At 50.0% G+C, this 16,627-nt stretch overlaps 1 protein-coding gene across 3 annotated transcripts; it reads left to right on the top strand.

Moving 5' to 3' along the window:
• Nucleotides 1-5,319: 5,319 nt before the first annotated feature.
• Nucleotides 5,320-15,905, top strand: LOC125556536 (7-methyl-GTP pyrophosphatase-like). 3 transcript variants are annotated; one of them, XR_007305125.1, is made up of 10 exons: nucleotides 5,345-5,606; nucleotides 5,690-5,761; nucleotides 5,851-5,925; nucleotides 6,925-7,056; nucleotides 8,187-8,256; nucleotides 8,346-8,437; nucleotides 15,080-15,121; nucleotides 15,212-15,292; nucleotides 15,373-15,505; nucleotides 15,575-15,905. XR_007305125.1 is itself a non-coding variant. In XM_048719263.1 (9 exons), exons 1-9 carry the CDS (start codon nucleotides 5,337-5,339, stop codon nucleotides 15,448-15,450), a joined length of 864 nt encoding a protein of 287 aa, XP_048575220.1. In that variant the 5' UTR covers nucleotides 5,320-5,336; the 3' UTR covers nucleotides 15,451-15,905. The 3 variants fall into 3 exon arrangements, 2 of the variants coding, with proteins under 2 accessions (XP_048575220.1, XP_048575211.1); XM_048719263.1 differs by having other exon boundaries at nucleotides 5,320-5,606; nucleotides 6,925-7,008; nucleotides 15,373-15,905; XM_048719254.1 differs by having other exon boundaries at nucleotides 5,346-5,606; nucleotides 15,373-15,905.
• Nucleotides 15,906-16,627: the final 722 nt, after the last annotated feature.

The following is a 16,627-nucleotide window of genomic DNA, read 5'->3' as shown; positions in this document are numbered from 1 at the left end:
CTCTGAGGCACTGCTCTGCTCATGCAGCATCTTCCAGCCGGTGGCCTCCTCCTCCTTCTCGGCGACCAAATTGAGGAGTTTCGCATTGTCATCCATGAGTTGCTCGACGAGGTCGATTGCCTTGTCAACCGAGGCATCGCTGATCTTGAACAGCTTCATCAAGCCGTCGACCAGCTCCTGCTGCGTAGTGACGCCAGCGAGAATGTCGTCGTCACCAGCGAAGGACTTCAGGAATGCCAGCTCGTCATGATGGCCGACGCCGCGAATGCGCTTGTGAGAGCCCTCGCGTTCCCGTGAGAGCTCGTTCGAGGGCTCCGCGGCGTGCCCGGACATCTCTGTTGTGGCTGCGGCTTCGCGGCGGGACATCTCTAGTGCTTCTGTGACCTTGGTCTTTGCTGCCTGGTTATATGTCCACCCTAAACTCCTCCTACCGGTCATGGCGGAACGACCTGATAGAGAAAACCAGTTTTGTGGGTGATGAGGAGAGGAACCGTGAAGTAATTTTTGAGTGGGTAGTTTTTATAGCCCGGTGCTAAGTGTGAACACATATTAGTTTGATAGGTGTGAACAGATTTGCAATTACTTATTGCGTTGTAATCAGCAATGTGATGAGAAACAAGGTCAAAATTTATTGATGGCAGAAGGTTGACCACGTGGTTGCTCGCCGTTGAGGCGGCCGCGGCGCGCTCCGCTCTGGCGTCCCTGCGCGTGCTCTGCTCGCCGTTGAGGCAAAGTTATAATGACAACTGTTAATAATTCTTAATAATTGTCTTACATATTTAGGATAATTTAAAATGCCAAATGCGGCAAGGCCCAGAACACTCACGACCTACATATGCATACAATTATAATAAAATATAAGCTAAAAGGCTGAGTTGGCGGCCTTCCGACGATGGTCTTCTCGGACTCCATGATCAGCATAGCACCCTTGCGACCGTTCACTCTGAGTGTCCCCACCCGCCTCCGCCTATGGAGCTGCTGGAGCTGGCAGGCTCTTGGGGCTGATGGGCCTCTTCCAGAAGAGCTTGACAGCGTGCAATCGCGCGCATGACAACTCCGCAGAACCGCTCCATTTCCATGTCTCTGGCCTGGTAGCAAATTTCGTCGATCAACTGCATCCTCAAGATATCACATTGGCGATGTTCTACTTCGTCGGGGACGTCAACTCCGCCAAGGATGCGCTCGAGCCTGGCCACCACATCATCGGGATCGAGGTTGACACGGCCGCCGCGGGCAATGATGAAGCCATAGGCTGCCTTTATCTTGACTGAATCGCCGAGGTCCTCTACCCATTCCTTACGGGGCATCAGGCTCTCGATGAGCACTGGTGACGGCGGCTCTTCGGGTGGGTCGTCGATCATGCCGCCGAGCAGCTCTGGATCTTTTGCACGGTGGATGGCAGACTTCTCATCACACCTCCTTTGCAATATGTCGATTGTGCTCCCAAGGACTGTGACGCCGATATCGCTGCCGATGGGCCATGGTGCCTGCACCGATCGATGAAGCTCTTGCTCCCCGACCTGCTCCGGCTCATTCTCCTCGCCGAAGATGTAAAGCAGGTAGGCGTCGATGTCGAAGCTTTGGTCATTGCCTGACATGCTTGGAATACCTAATGGTAGATGGGTGAGGATTAGATCTTCGCAGAGTGTCGCGGCGGTGCATTGCCGCCTAGGTTATATGCAGCAAGCCGTTAGCTGGTGGCGGGAAACCGGTGAGGGAATAGGCGTGGATTTTACAATTCATCCATGTGGAGCGCGGGAAGCATTCACTGGAGCACGGGAAGACTAAGTGTAGCACACACACAACCCGAATACCGTATCCGGTGCCACGTGTTATTTATCACACAAGTGTTAACATAAGGAAACATATGTGTAACTTACTAATCATCGCACACGAGTACTCGCAGATGCATTGTGTGCGATACTCCTAGTCACCGCAAGAAACTAGTTTGCATTTTTCAAAGTTTTTTGTACACATAGAATCGCACACGAACTAACTGTATTAACCGTCTGTGTTGTAATTTCTCATCTCAAACAGTTCATCCGAGTCAGCTGTTTGCCATGTATCACACACATCTTGTTAAGTTGAACCATTTCTATTGCGTTCGCTAATCGAAGACAGTTTGTCCGAGTGAACCGTATGCCCTATATCACACACACCTTGATCTGGCTAACCGTTTATGTTGCACTCCCTAATAGCAAACGGTTCATCGGAGCGAACTGTATGCCGTATATCGCACACACATTGATATGGCTGCCCTTTCTGTTGTTCCGCCTCATCACAAACAGTTCGAACGGGTTAACCGTGTGGCCTGAATCGCACACGCAACTAAAATCTGAACCGTGTTTGATGCATCCTCCATCGCAAACGTTTTGCACCTTTTTTGACGGTTTTCATACACCACTGTTTGCGATTATTGCATCGCACACAGTTTCTTGAAGGGTCTCTGATCGTAGTGTCGCGTTAGCAGCATCCTGCAGTAGTGTTGGGGAAGGCTAGAGATCAAGATTCTTGTGGTTGGATTGGAATGTCTTGGTCTCAACACATGAGTAGGTGGTTCTCTCTCAGAAAATGAGTAGTGGAAGTGTAGGCACGTTCTGATGGCTCTCTCCACAAATGGAGGAAGGGTGAGGGGTATATATAGCCTCCACACAAAATCTAACCGTTACACACAATTTACCAAACTCGGTGGGACCGAATAGTGAAACTCGGTCAGACCGATTTAGTTCAAAATGTGAACGTTAGGCATTTCGGTGGGACGGACATGATCAACTCGGTGGAACCGATTTTTTTAGGGTTAGGGCATAACTTGGTCTCGGTGAGACCGATTTCGGTAATAGGCAAAACAGAGAGTTGGTCAGGCAAACTCGGTGGGACCAATCGCTCATTTCGGTGAGACCGAAGTGTTACGAAAAGGAAACAAAGAGTTTGCATTGCGAACTCGGTGGGACCGATCGCTCATCTTGGTTAGACCGAAACGTTACGAAGGGAAACAGAGAGTTTCCAATCCCATCCCGGTGAGACCGAGATCCCTATCGGTGAGACCAAACTGGTTAGGGTTTCTGGCTATGGCTATGTCAAGTGAACTCGGTGGCGCCGGATAGATCAAATCGATGGGGGCGAGTTTGACTTTTGGTTTGGGACAAATGTGGGAATGAGAAAGTGGTTGAGGGCTTTTGGAGCATATCACTAAGCATTTTGAGCAAGCAAGCCATTAAGCAACACCTCATCCCCTTTTAATAGTATTGGCTTTTCCTATGGACTCAATGTGATCTTGGATCACTAAAATGAAAATGTAGAGTCTTGAGCTTGTGCCAATATGTGTCCTTGGCATTTTGAGGAGTCCACATCTCTAGTCCATGACATGCCAATCATTGAACTTTCTGAAAAGATTATCTTGAATGGATATTAGTTCAATGAGCTATATGTTGTTAAGAATTACCAAAACCACCCAGGGATTAGTTGCACTTTCACCATCTCTTATGACACCCATCGTGTTACCAAAGCCACCTCCCATCATGTTTATGAAGCCGCCAAATTCTCCTCCCATGCCACCTTTCCTCCTATCATGCCGCTACCCATGCCACTCATTCCTCCTCCCATGCCGCTATCCATGACACTCATTCCTCCTACCATGCTACCCATCAAGTTCCTCATGGTCTTCTTTGCTAGCATTTCGTCGCGACAGAGCTCAACATATGCTTTTTGGCTTCGCTCGAGACCACTTGTGTTCATGAAAATAAATTTTCCCTCTTTCTCCTCCACCACCTTTTATTTCTTCGGCTGCCACCTTCCTCTCCTCTAGCTCCACCTTATGATCCTCGGTCGCTGTCCTCTTCTCCTCAGTTGTTGCTTTCTGCTGCTCGCCCTCTCCTCCATTTCTTTCAATTTCAAGAGTATTTTTTCTTCGCATGCTCTTTTCTCGCAATGACAATGGCTTCAAATTCTTCTTTAAGATCATTGTCTCTAGCCTTTGATCCATTTTGTTTCCTTCCATTGGGCATGTGTGTTTTGGCAACTGAGTGAGGAGGGGAGGAGGAACCGAGTGAGGAGTGGGGCTCCTCCCCTCCTCACCACCATCATCGTCATCATCGTCGTCATCACAATCAACAACCAGGCTCTTCCTCCTAGGTACTTCAAAAGCTTCCCGATTCCTCCAGTTCTCCCCATCCTCGAGCTCTTTGTAAGAAAGTTGGAAAGTAAACGGTTTTCTTTATTCTTATTCTTATCCTCGTTCTTCGCTCTTTCTTGGAAGAAACCTTGAGCAAGCATGAGCTACATAAACAATAAGAAATTCAGTTAATTAGGAACATATGCATACTTAGAGAAAGCATTCAAATGTAGCAAGCAATTACCATGTCCGTTCAATGCAACCACTTGGATTCATACGATCAACATTGGCCAAGCAACCCGCACATTTTTTACATTGACGCTTATAGTGGACCACCGATGACGAATAGAATCCGACGACCGATAATGACTGCTTGTGTTCTTAATCAAAAAATTTCTTTGATGCACTTTCAATATGTGCTAGCCGATTGGTCGCTTCCGATGGAGGCATCGATAGAGACTCGCTTCCAAGCCATACATTTCAACATATCTTTGGTGTTCAAATAGTTTGTGATTATTCCTTTCAAAATCCCAACAAAACCCTCGTCTTCCATGTCAAGATTATCATCACCGTATGACATATCATATTCGTGGGATGGAAAATCTTGAGAAACAAAATCTTTATTCACAACATTTGTCAAGTGCATAAATGTATCATTATCAACACTATAAATGCACACACACAATCTCACATTCTATTGATACCAACATGAGAAAAGAACAGTAAAAAAGAAGAAGAATTCGTTATACCTTTGTGACATTTCATCGAAAAAGTTGAAGACGGTGGCGGCAGGCGTCGACGGCTCCTTCTCCACGGTCGGGACGTGAGGTGGTGCAGGAGGAGGCGCGCCAACTGTATCAGCAACAGCAACTCCAGGCGACGACAGCAACGAAGCACCAGCACCAGCCGCGGCCGCCTTTATCTTCTTCGCCTGGGACGAAACCACGGCAAGGTCGCGCGGCGGCTACTTCGAGCCGCCACCATGTGGTTTGGCTGCGGGAGCCTTCTTCTTCGCCGGCACTTTTATTGAAGATGCTTTTAGGAGTCGAAGAGGAATCACTTAAAACTTGAGAGTCAGTTTAACGGACTATAATTTATGCGTTCGGTTAAAGATGCTCTAATTTGAGTAGGGATGTTTGGGCTCATTTTGGAGACCTCAGAGATAAATACCCAGTTTTAGGTCATACTCGTATATGGGACTTCTTTCATATGCGACAGAATCAAAATGTCGCGTACAAAATTTCTTTCTTCCACGTTGAATTTATTACTGACTGGACAGAGAAAAATGCAATCTTCCCACCGTCCCTGCAATCTCCTATGCCCGGTGGCGCCATATGCGGCCGCCGCACCCCGTCTTCAACAGCGGCCGGCGCATCTTCTCGGAACCAAGCGCCTCCTCTCCCCTCCGCGCCGCCACTCTGAAGCCCGCCTTCTCTCCGGCATGACCCCAATGGCCACATCCTCCTCCCCCACCGCGAACCCCCAGCCATTCAAGGTCCGGCTCACGGTTAACAAGCCCTTTCGTTAGGTTCACCGCTAGTCTGAGTGCGTGACCTGTGTTGAATGAAATTGTCCCAGTTGATCCTGGGGTCTTCGTCAGTGGCCAGGAAGAACATCCTGAACGAGATGGGGTTCGAGTTCCAAGTCATGGTGGGTTGGGCTGTCATTTATAGTTTTTCTTTTTTCCCTTAAATTTTCTTGGAGCTATTCCTTGATTGGATTGGGTTTCATGGTTTCAGACCGCGGACATCGACGAGAGGAGCATAAGAAGGGAGGATCCGGATGAGCTAGTCATGCTTCTTGCGGAGGCCAAGGTAGAATCTTTCCCCATTTTTCTCTTCTATTCGTAACAAAAATGGTTTCTAGTTCCTGTTGCGTCTCAGCTTCATTCTTTGTTTTTTTCTTTAGAAAAGGAAAGCTTCATTCTTAGCATGAGAGTGGCTTTAGATTAGTTTCCGCTGTGATACTACCTTCTACAGTTAAGTAGCAATTGCGTTGCTTGTTCTTTAAAAAGACTGCATTGCTGTCACAAACATTAGTGTATTTTTCGCTTTCTGAAGAATGTGAAGAATTTATGTTGCTAATCAATATCTGGATAAGCTTATTGGGCCACAGTACTTTAACTAAAGAAACCATGGTAGCTTCAATGAGATATGCAGATAATCCTAGAGTTATATTATTGTCAGTTTTAATTTAGTTATACACTTATCATTGGAGTATAAATAGAAATAAAAATAATTGGTGAATTCCTGCTGGGTTCCACATGTGTATGTGCCTGGTGGTCTGTTCATATCCATTTATCTACCTTTCAGGGCCAGCCGACAAATATGCCGGGCCCAGGGGCAAAAGACGACACCAAGGGGCCCTGTTGACACACAAAAACTTGAAATATTGTGTATTTCAAAAGCAACAGCAAATATCCAGTACATAGCATACATCGATGATCTTTGAACTCTAAAACTGACACTCAAACTGTTTATCGATCAAGAGAACTACATCATGAATTCATGATGGTAAGGAAACAATGTAGCTCCACAAAAGATCACTTTCTTGGGCCTATGGTAAGACTATACTAGTACTACTATAAAAGTATTACCTGGGCCGAGGCCCCTGCGTCTCACGGGCTCAGGGTGATGGCCCTGTTGCCCCGGTCTATGGGCCCACACTGCTACATTTTAATCTCAAAAAGAAAAGGAAATGCTGGATTTCTAGTCATAAATATCAAGAGCAAGCGTTGATCTTCTGCATAGATTTTGTTTATGTTCTGACATTTTCTTTCCTTACTGGAATTAACCATTTTATGCATATTTCAGGCTGATGCTATCATGTCTAGAATGAACATTTCCGATTACCAGAAGGAAGGCGACCAACCAACACTCCTGATCACCTCTGACATAGTATGTGTCAGTTACCTATGTGCTACTGGTTTATACAGAACTTGGATGGTATATCTATAATACATATTTATGTTGTAATTATGTCTATGCCACATTGTGGCTTCTCTTTGTTCTTTACATAACTTGAAGTTCCATGGATTCTACATTAATGTTGGCTACTTCTGGTAGCATGAGGATGGTCATTCCATATGCATACATATACGCTAATGTGATATCACCAAATGCAAATGGTGTACTCAATACTTCTTTTCAGTTTTAGATATATAATTTTTAGTTCGTAAAGTTTTTTAAAAATAAGACCTGTCATATTGAAAATTTAGTAGGGAAAAGTCCTTCGTGTAATAATCGTCAGTTTAATTAGAGAATTATGATATTGTATTTCTTCTCCTCCTTCAATCTGGTTCATCATTTTTTTCTTCCTCTTTTTGGGGGAACGCTGCTAGTTAAACAACACATGTACTTATGTACTTAACACCACTCAACTTTATTGACCTAAATCTGCTGTATCCTAGGCTCGCGACAACATTGACAAGTTCATTTATGCATTATCTTTTTTATTTATTTAGAGACTGTTTTGGCTAGATTCATATCTCATTAGTTTGAATTGAACATTGGTTGCTACTCAAGATTTAATTGGATTGTACTTTGCTTCTCGATTGTTTAACTCCACTGATGGATAAGTTCTCAGTTTAGAGGAAGTAATCTAAATAATTTCACTTGACTATCTCATAAATGAACTTGGTGAGGCGAGATTTACTTGACCATGTCTTGGGAAAGTTCTAGCAAAAAGAGATGGGGATTATGCAGATCATAACCCATAGGTGTCTCAGCAGCCTACATGGAACGCAGATGCGCATACCAGAGAGGCAGAGTGAGCTAAGCTGGCAATAATGTCTCAACATGATCTGTTATACTTTTCTATTTATAATGGAGCATTTGGCTAGTGAAGGAATAATCTATTGATAGATGCGTTATTTAGCAGTGTAAAGTTAAGTTCAATGGTAATGATGCATAATCTAACTAGGTCATGTGTTCACATTCTCTTAGGGATGTTTTCTTTCTTTTACGGGCTTTAGGATTGTGTGGTTGAACATATGTACCTCATCTATGGTTTTACTAAATTGTCAGTCTTTGCATTATATATTTATATTACATACTGAATGGTAGTTGACTTTTAGGTGGTTGTCCATGAAGGGATTATTAGAGAAAAGCCAAGCAGCAAAGAAGAAGCACGCCAATTCCTGAAAGGTTTTGTCCAATGCCCGTTGTCCAGGCACATTGTCTCTGATTGCCCTTTGTGTATATGTATTTATTAGTTGAACCACTATATTTACCAGGTTATTCTGGTGGGCATGTGTCAACTGTGGGTGGTGTGGTTGTAACTAATCTTACAACTGGCAAGAAGCTTGGCAGTTTAGACAAAGCTGAGGTAGAGCACTCTTCTAACTAATCCATCAAATTAATTCCTGTTAGAATATTTTTTTTTCCGGGAAAACGCAGAGGACTTGCGTTTCATTGCATTGGTAAGATAGAGAGTTATTTACAATCCTCCTAAGAGGCAAAGTTCATGCCGGAGCAGAAGAAACTAGTGTACATCCCAGGTGGTGGGTAAGATGACCCGTAAGCCACGAGCACCAGCTCGTGCCCATTGCTCGGCCTCGTCCTTGATCCTAGAGACCAGGACTGGGACAAGAGGTTGGGCATTGTCGAAGATGCATTCGTTGCGCTGCTTCCAAATCATCCATGGCGTCAGGAGGGCAATGGAGGCGAGACCCTTGCGCATCGGTGTAGGCGTGTTTTGCTTGGCGTGGAGCCACCAGTCCATGAGAGTCTCCTCCTGATTTGGCCCTGCGATTGTCATCCTTAGCCAAGCTAGGATCTCATGCCAGGTTTGCTTGGCGAAAGCGCACTCCAGGAGCAGGTGTCGCATCGTCTCTGGCGCCTGGTCGCAAAGCGGGCACCGGGGCTGGTGCTGGAGGCCACGACGGGCGAGGCGGTCCGCAGTCCAGCACCTATCAAGGTTGGCTAGCCAGTGGAAAAATTTGACACGTGGCGGCGCCCAGCTTTTCCAGATGAGCTTCCAGGAGAAGCAAGTTGTGGATCCTTGGAAAGTGGCAAGGTAGCAGGAGCGTGCTGTATAGGTGCCAGAGGTAGTCCACTTCCAGACAAGCTGGTCAGGGGCATCCGAGAGTAAGAAGTGCTCAATCGCCTGCCAGACTTGCACATATTGGCCAATCTCGTTGATCCCTATAGTCCCCTGTATGTCGCTCGCCCAGCTGTTGCCCTGTATACCTTGAGCGACGGTTCGAGTCTTGCGGCGGCACTTGGGGACGCAGTTGTACAGGGCTGGGGCCATTTGATTGATGGACTGCCCATTTATCCAGCGGTCCTCCCAGAAAAGAGCAGTCTGGCCATTTCCAATGGTCATCGTGGTGGAGGCAAAGAAGAGTGCTCTCTCCTCGGCAGAGAACTGCAGGTCCAGGCCATGCCACACGCGCTCATGATTAGTGCGGGAGTACCAGAGCCATCGTAGTCTCAGGGCGAGGCCAGCGCGCTCGAGGTCCTGGACTCCGAGTCCACCAAGTGAGGTGGGCCGGCAGATGCGTCGCCAGTTGACATGACAGTGACCCCCGTTAGCTGCAGCGCGACCGGCCCAAAGAAAGCCACGCTGGATCTTCTCAATTTGGCGCAGAGTCTTTTTTGGTGGTGCAAAGGCGAGGAGCTGGTGTACTGGAATGGCACCCAGAACAGATTTGACAAGTGCGAGGCGCCCAGGCTTGGTCATCAGATCAGCCTTCCAGGTAGGGAGCCTTCCAGCGATCCCATCAACTAGCGGCTGTAGCTGGGCAGCAGTGGGCCGCCGTATCGTGAGGGGGATCCCGAGGTAGGTGATCGGTAGCTCAGCAATGGGGCAGCCGAGGTGTACAAGCACGCCTGTGGCCTCATCCATGTCACAGTGCAGCAGCGAGGCTGAGCTCTTAGTGTAGTTCACACGCAGGCCAGAGGCGTGGCCAAAGAGCTCCAAAATCTCCCGCATAGCCATGATGTCGCTCGACGTACAGTGGCAAAAGAGCACCACGTCGTCCGCGTATAGGGATACTGCTGGGATCGAGCGCCTAGGGTGCAGCTGGGCCATAATGCCGAGGTCGATCGCGCGCTTGATGAGCCTTCCCAAGGTGTCGACGGCGAGGACGAACAGTTGTGGGGACATTGGGTCCCCCTGGCGGAGTCCCTGTAGGTGCCAAATAGGCGGGCCTGGCTCGCCATTCATCAGGACACGCGTGCTCGCCGAAGAGAGGAGGATAGCGATCCACTCCAAGAATCTGTTTCCGAATCCATGTTGGCGTAGTACCTCAAAAAGGAAGGGCCAGGCCAGGGAATCAAAGGCGCGTGTGAGGTCCAGTTTGAGCAGCACTCGCGGGGCACCCAGCTGGTGTAGTAGTCGAGCTGATTGTTTGACTAGGATGAAGTTGTCATGCAAACTTCTGCCGGTGATGAATGCGTTTTGGCACGGGCTGACAAGGCGGTCCAGCTTAGGGGCGAGGCGCAAAGAAAGGACTTTGGCGAAGATCTTGGCCACCAGGTGTATGAGGCTGATGGGCCGGTAGTCGTTGAGCGAGCTGGCGTCCGCGCGCTTCGGGAGCAGGATGATGAGTGCCTGGTTGAGGCTGCAGAAGCCACGGCCTCTCATGTTGTAGAGCTTCTGGAAGACGTCAACAAAATCTTGTCGAACCGTGCTCCAACAAGCTCGCAGGAATTCTGCGGTGAAGCCGTCGGGTCCTGGTGCTTTGTGCGCGGGTAGGCGTTTGATAGCCTCCCAGATTTCCTCAGCGCAGAAGGGAGCGTCGAGGTCGTCAAGCTCACTGGGAGTGATAAGCGTAGACAGGTCCAGCGAGCAATCTCTGTTGGTGGCTGTGCCCAGGAGCGCGTCATAGTGTTTGAATGCTGCCTCTGCCATGCTCCCCTGCTCGGATATGACCTGGCCGTCCATGGTGAGGCTAGAGATCCTGTTCTTCTGCCGGCGAAACGAGCATTGCCGGTGGAAGAAATTGGTGTTGGCGTCGCCGTCCTTTAAATTGGCAACGCGAGCGCGTTGGCGGGCGAAGGTACGTTCCATGGATGCCAGCCCAAGATAGGAGATCTTTAGCTGTTTGTGGAGCCAATCTTCATGTGGTGTCAACATTCGGTCTTCCTGGGCCTTGTCGAAGCGCGAGATGAGCTCACGCGAGATGGCCATCCTATCTCTGATGTTCCCAATGGATCGGGAGCTCCAGCTCGTTAGCTTGCGGGCTGTGGCTTGCATGCGGATCATCAAGCGACGGAAGGGGTCAGCGTCGTGGACAGAACTCCAGGCCTCAGTCACCGCCTCATGAAAGCCATCCATGCGCAGCCATATGTCCTCAAAGTGGAATCGGCGATACGTAGCCGGCACTGGGGTACAATCTAACAGCAACGGGCTGTGGTCTGAGACCACCGAGGCCAGGCATGTAAGGTTGCAGGCGTCGTGGGCGTCCTCCCAGTCAGGGGTGCAGAACACTCGATCAAGATGCACCAGGGTAGGCGGGGACTGCTCGTTCGACCAGGTGTACCGGCGGCCGTTGAGGTAAACCTCCTTCAACGTTAGGTCGCTAAGGACTCTACGGAATCTCCCCATCATGCGCCTATTCAGATTGCCGTTGCTCTTGTCCTCGTCGCGGTAGATTAGGTTGAAATCCCCGCAAAGCATCCATGGTCCATGGCAGGCACTGTGGATGTCGCGCAGCTCCTGGAGGAACGCGATTTTAGCGGCGTCGTCCTGCGGCCCGTAGACCACCGTCAACCACCACGAGGTGGCCGAACCCATGGCAACTTTGGCTGTAAGCGTGTTCACAGAGAACTCCGGGTCCGTGATATTCATGGCCTTACTTTTCCAGGCTAGGAGGATGCCGCCTCGGGTGCCGTTCGCGGGGAGTTAGACATAGCCATCAAACTCAGAGCCTAGTGTGTCAAGAATCACCGACGAGCAAATAAGGGCCATCTTTGTTTCCTGAAGGCAAACAATGGCTGCACCGGTGGTGTCAATCAGCGATCTAATGGCGAACCGCCTAGCGCGAGTGTTCAAGCCACGAACGTTCCAAACCACAATCTTTGGGCCGTGATCCATAACAGGAATGGTCGACGGGAAAGAAAGAGGTGCGGCTAGCGCTAAGACTCGCAAGCCGCAGCGCTGCCCGTGGAGATCACCGGGGAGGGAAGCTCAGCAGGGAGCTCGCGACCGACAAGCGCGGCGATGGCTGACAGGACGGAGAACGGGAAAGGCGCGGCGAAGATGCCATCATACGTCTTCATCTCTGCGGCTGTGATTTTCTGATCAATGCCAATGATCCCGAGAGTCCGCAGTATCTGGACGTGCGCCCTCCGTTCGGCCGTGGGTGGCGCCGCCGTAGGCGAGGATGCAGCACGAGCCGAGCGGCCGCGGCGTGGGGTGAAGTTGAGAGGGCGACGTGGCTTTTTCCCTGGCGCGGGCATCACGGCTCCAATCTGCTTTGTGGCGGCCGTCAGAAAGTCACCGAGCGTCCAAGATCGGCCAGAGTTGGCGCGGTTCGTGGAGCGGCGCAGGGTGACCGGCGGAGAGGCGAATCGACCTGGAGTGGAACGCGGCAGTGCATGGTCAGCCGGCACCGTTCCTCGGTCGCCCAAATTGGGCCCAGCCAGTGGCGATGCGAGTCTCGGCGGCGACTCATCCTGGCCCGTGGCGGCCGCTGGCGATGTGGGCCTTTGGAGGATCCATAGAGGCTGGTCGTCCAGTGGCGCTGGCCCAATTATTAATTCAGGCCCATTATGGTTGCATGGAGGCATGTTGTTGGCGGGGGTGGGGGGGGCGTGGTGGTTGGGTCGAGGGGCGCGCGCCCGTGTCGTCCGACCGATCAGCGGAAGACTCCAAGACGCCGCCAGTTGCTGACACTTGCAAAGCTCCGCTTTGCCCCGACAAGAGGGCGTCATTGGCTGGGGCGGGTGGCCCAGGCGGCTGGGAGTCTGGTACCTCGCTGGTCGAGTCGTCAGTGGCCGAGGAAGGGGGCCCTGGCGGCTGGGAGTCTGGCACCTCGCTGGCAGAGGCGACAGGGAACAGATCCCTACGTGGGCTCTGGTTGGGCGAGCCAGAGCCTGACTCCACCAAGGCAGCCCCACGCATGACAGGCGGCGCGGTGTGGGAGGGCTCTGGGGTGTTCTCCGCCAATGGGGCACCATCAGCGCATGCATTGGGGCGAGCAACGGATCCCTCCGGGCCCGCGACAGGCCCCTCTGGCAAAAGCGGCCTTTGTGTATTCCCCGCTTTTCCTTTTCTGGCGCGATGACGAGGGCGTTGCGGCCCATGCATGCCCGGCCAGGGCCGTATCTCTCTCTCTGCCCGGCGTACGGACGGTGGCGTTGTAGCTCTCTGGGATCCCCAAGTGGAGGCCATGGCCACTCCATCCGACCGGAGCGAGCCGCGGTCGCCATGCCAGCCTAAGGAGTCCATCGCCATGCCATCTGCGCGTCTCGCGGGCTGCGCATCGTAGCGGCGGCGCTTGCGGCCGCGGCGTCGATGGCGACCATGGTCTGGGCCTGGCTCGGTGTCGGGTCCTCGTCCCGCCCCAGCGCTGCCATCCCCGTCGCGCCCAGCGGCTTCGACGGCCCGAGCGTAGGCGCGGTCGATCTCTGAACGGACCAGGGCGATGGTGATGGGGTAGGTGAGGGTGCGGACGGTCGGGGAGGACGTGCTGGAGCTGCCGGGGACCTGTTCGACAATCTCGAGCGTGGTGGCACGCAGGATTTCGGTTGGGTCGTGTGTGCGTCCGGCAAGCCGGAACGTGGCGAGGTCATCGCGAGAACGTGTCCGCGGATGGAGGCGCTCGATCCAGACGCCCGTCCCCAAGATGTGCTCCGCCGTTGCCATGTGCCAGGCCTGGGCAGGGATGCCGCGGAGCTCCAGCTCGACGCGGAATTCAAACCCACCGCAGCCGGCGTGAGCGAGCTTGCACCATGGGCGGAGCGACAGGGTGAATCGCATGCAGTCGATGAAGTGGTCTCCACGCATGCGGTCGAACGAAGCTCTGGAGCCGAAGATGATAAGGAAGTCTTCCGGGTGGTGTGCATGAACGGTGAAGTCGCCGACCTCGAACTCGAACATGCTGCACAACAGGTCGGAGACGTCGCTGGCAGAGACGCGCGGCCGGTTGCCTGTGATGGTAGCGACCAGCGCGCGGGGGAGTACCTCCTCAGCCTCCTCCATCTCGGCAGAGTGCGCCATGATCACCCGCGCTGGAGCCGCAGCGGCCGGCTGGGCGGCCGGGGCTTGCCTCGGGGCCGGAGGCGGGGGCGGAGTGGTGACGCGTGGAGGGGCAGCGGCAGGCCTGGAATGGCCAGCGCGGTAGGGGTCGCCGTCACGGGGCCAGGCGCGGGAAGCGGAGCGGGGGCGACGCTCCTAGGAGCCGGAGGAGAGCGGACGACTTCGCTGTAGGAGCGCGCAGAAGATTCGCCGTCCGAGTCGAACCAGCGTCCATCCCCAGAGGAGACGCGCTCGCCGGAGAGGGAGCGCGAGTCGGGGGTCGCCATGGGGGGGGGGGAGGAGGGCCGCCGGCGGGGGGTCGTCGGCAGCGAGGTTGGTCTACTTCTTTTATTTCCCTGTTAGAATATTGGTGATCCCATTTTAATGTGTGATTGAACTCCAACCTATCTACTTTCGTGCAAGATGAACATCTAAGCAAGCGAAGTATCTCCTCACAATGTCACAATGCCTATTGATTTATATCTTTGGCGTTAGCTTTTGATTTCAGAGAAAGAATGTACAGTAATCAATATCAATTGTAGTTTCTTTGCTTAGTGTTGCAAACTTTGGTATATGTATATCTAGCTATAGTTAACTTAGCTAGCATAAACTGGAACCTCGTTATCTATAGTAAAAAACTTTGCAGTTCTATTTCCTTGAGTGTTTTGGTTCAGGAGGAGAACCTGTACAACATGAGCTCATTCAGATTCTACCAATAACTCCGCTATAGTCAAAAGCAACCTGGTGTGATTTGATACATGTAATATTTGTGGATGTCTGCAGGTGTACTTCCATGACATACCAGATGAGATAATTGAGAACCTGGTATGGTCTCGTTTGAATTTGTTACAAGGCGTGTTTTGAAATTATTGTTATGTCACCGAGCTACATCCTCTTGCTCCGTTTTGTTGCTAGATCGATGAGGGGGTAGTATTTAGGGTTGCGGGCGGCCTGCTGCTAGAACATCCATTGGTGTTGCCGCTTGTTGAAGCAGTGGTCAGTTTCTATTTTTATCTGCTTCTTGTGGTGCTAACATTCCATTTTATACTCATGTGAAGAACTCGTTGATCATGTAGGTTGGTTCTAGTGACAGTGTAATGGGGCTATCAAAGGATCTGGCAAACAAACTCATTCACGAGGCATTGTTGGCATAGCCTAGCAGTTTGGGTGTGATCACCATCGATCGAATCCTTACTGCACTGCATGAAGGTAATGCGATGGCGAAAACCTGTCGAAACATGGTGATTGTTATCGTTTGAATTATATGAAGAATTTCAGGCACCATGGCACGAAGATTCATTGAGTGTGCAAGAACACTTCAGAACTGATGCCTGCTATTGTGATCACTGATGAGATGTCACCTACAATCCTCCTGTGGAAACATCCTGAATGTTGTTCTCACATAAGGTGAATTTGTATGATACGTGAAATTGTTATTTTCTCTTCTGGAGTACATTGTTATACAGATGCAATGACACCGCCTTCTTGTTTGCAATGGCTACATGAAGTGGCTATTGGCCTATTCCAGTTTACACGGTATTGCTGTTCTTGGACAACTTTGCAAGTGGATGCCTATTATAAAAGAAATGAGAAAGCTGCACTTTACGAACGCCGAACCTGGCTACAACGCCAATATAGCTGGTCATTGTACTTAAAAAGCTGGTCATTGTACTCGCATGTTTTTTAAGGGAAAGCGACTTGGCTAGATTACAATCATACATGCAGGGCTAAATAATATTACTGGCATATCTTTTGATCTCACTAATGTGCATGATGTGTGAAGATAACTGTTTATACAGTTGGAATTGTAAAAAATGTCTTAAATAAATAAAATAAGAAATGATCACGAGACACATGTGGTAAGCAATCCAAACTATTCAAAAGATGATGTAGGAAAAAGGAGAAACAAAAAAATTGTTTGAACAAAATAATAAGTACAAAGAAGCAAGTTTTGTTTAAAGAAACAATGTAGGAATCCCTGGCAAAAAAAAAGAAGCAATGTAGAAAAACAAAAAAAAATAGCATCATGTAAGAACACCTAGATCAAAGGAAAAAAAACTCAGACACAAAAAGAGAAAAGCCCACATGTTACAAGCAGTATTCTATATACTTAAGAAGTTCATTTCGCCTATCTTATTTATCTCAACACCTAAGCATGTCACATCACTAATTCACCATACAATTATGAATTAGATAAGGCCCACCTCACGTACAACCATGCATGGAACAATACCCACCACTACATGCAACCATGCATGGAAGAATATTTTTCACTTTATTATTCTACTTATTTTCAACAAATATTTTATAACCATACATAATTAAATATAA

This window comes from Triticum urartu, chromosome 1, assembly GCF_003073215.2.
Source record: "Triticum urartu cultivar G1812 chromosome 1, Tu2.1, whole genome shotgun sequence".
NCBI lineage: Eukaryota > Viridiplantae > Streptophyta > Magnoliopsida > Poales > Poaceae > Triticum > Triticum urartu.
Note: the sequence above shows the minus strand (reverse complement) of the source record. Positions and strands in the feature narration are given on the sequence as shown.

Bases quoted from the DNA above. Each gene is read 5' to 3' on its own strand.
- LOC125556536 (XM_048719263.1), top strand. From the start codon at position 5,337: ATGTCGCGTACAAAATTTCTTTCTTCCACGTTGAATTTATTACTGACT. The intron at 8,257-8,345 runs GTTTTGTCCAAT...TATATTTACCAG, and splicing joins AGCACGCCAATTCCTGAAAG to GTTATTCTGGTGGGCATGTG. The intron at 15,293-15,372 runs GTCAGTTTCTAT...TTGATCATGTAG, and splicing joins TGCCGCTTGTTGAAGCAGTG to GTTGGTTCTAGTGACAGTGT.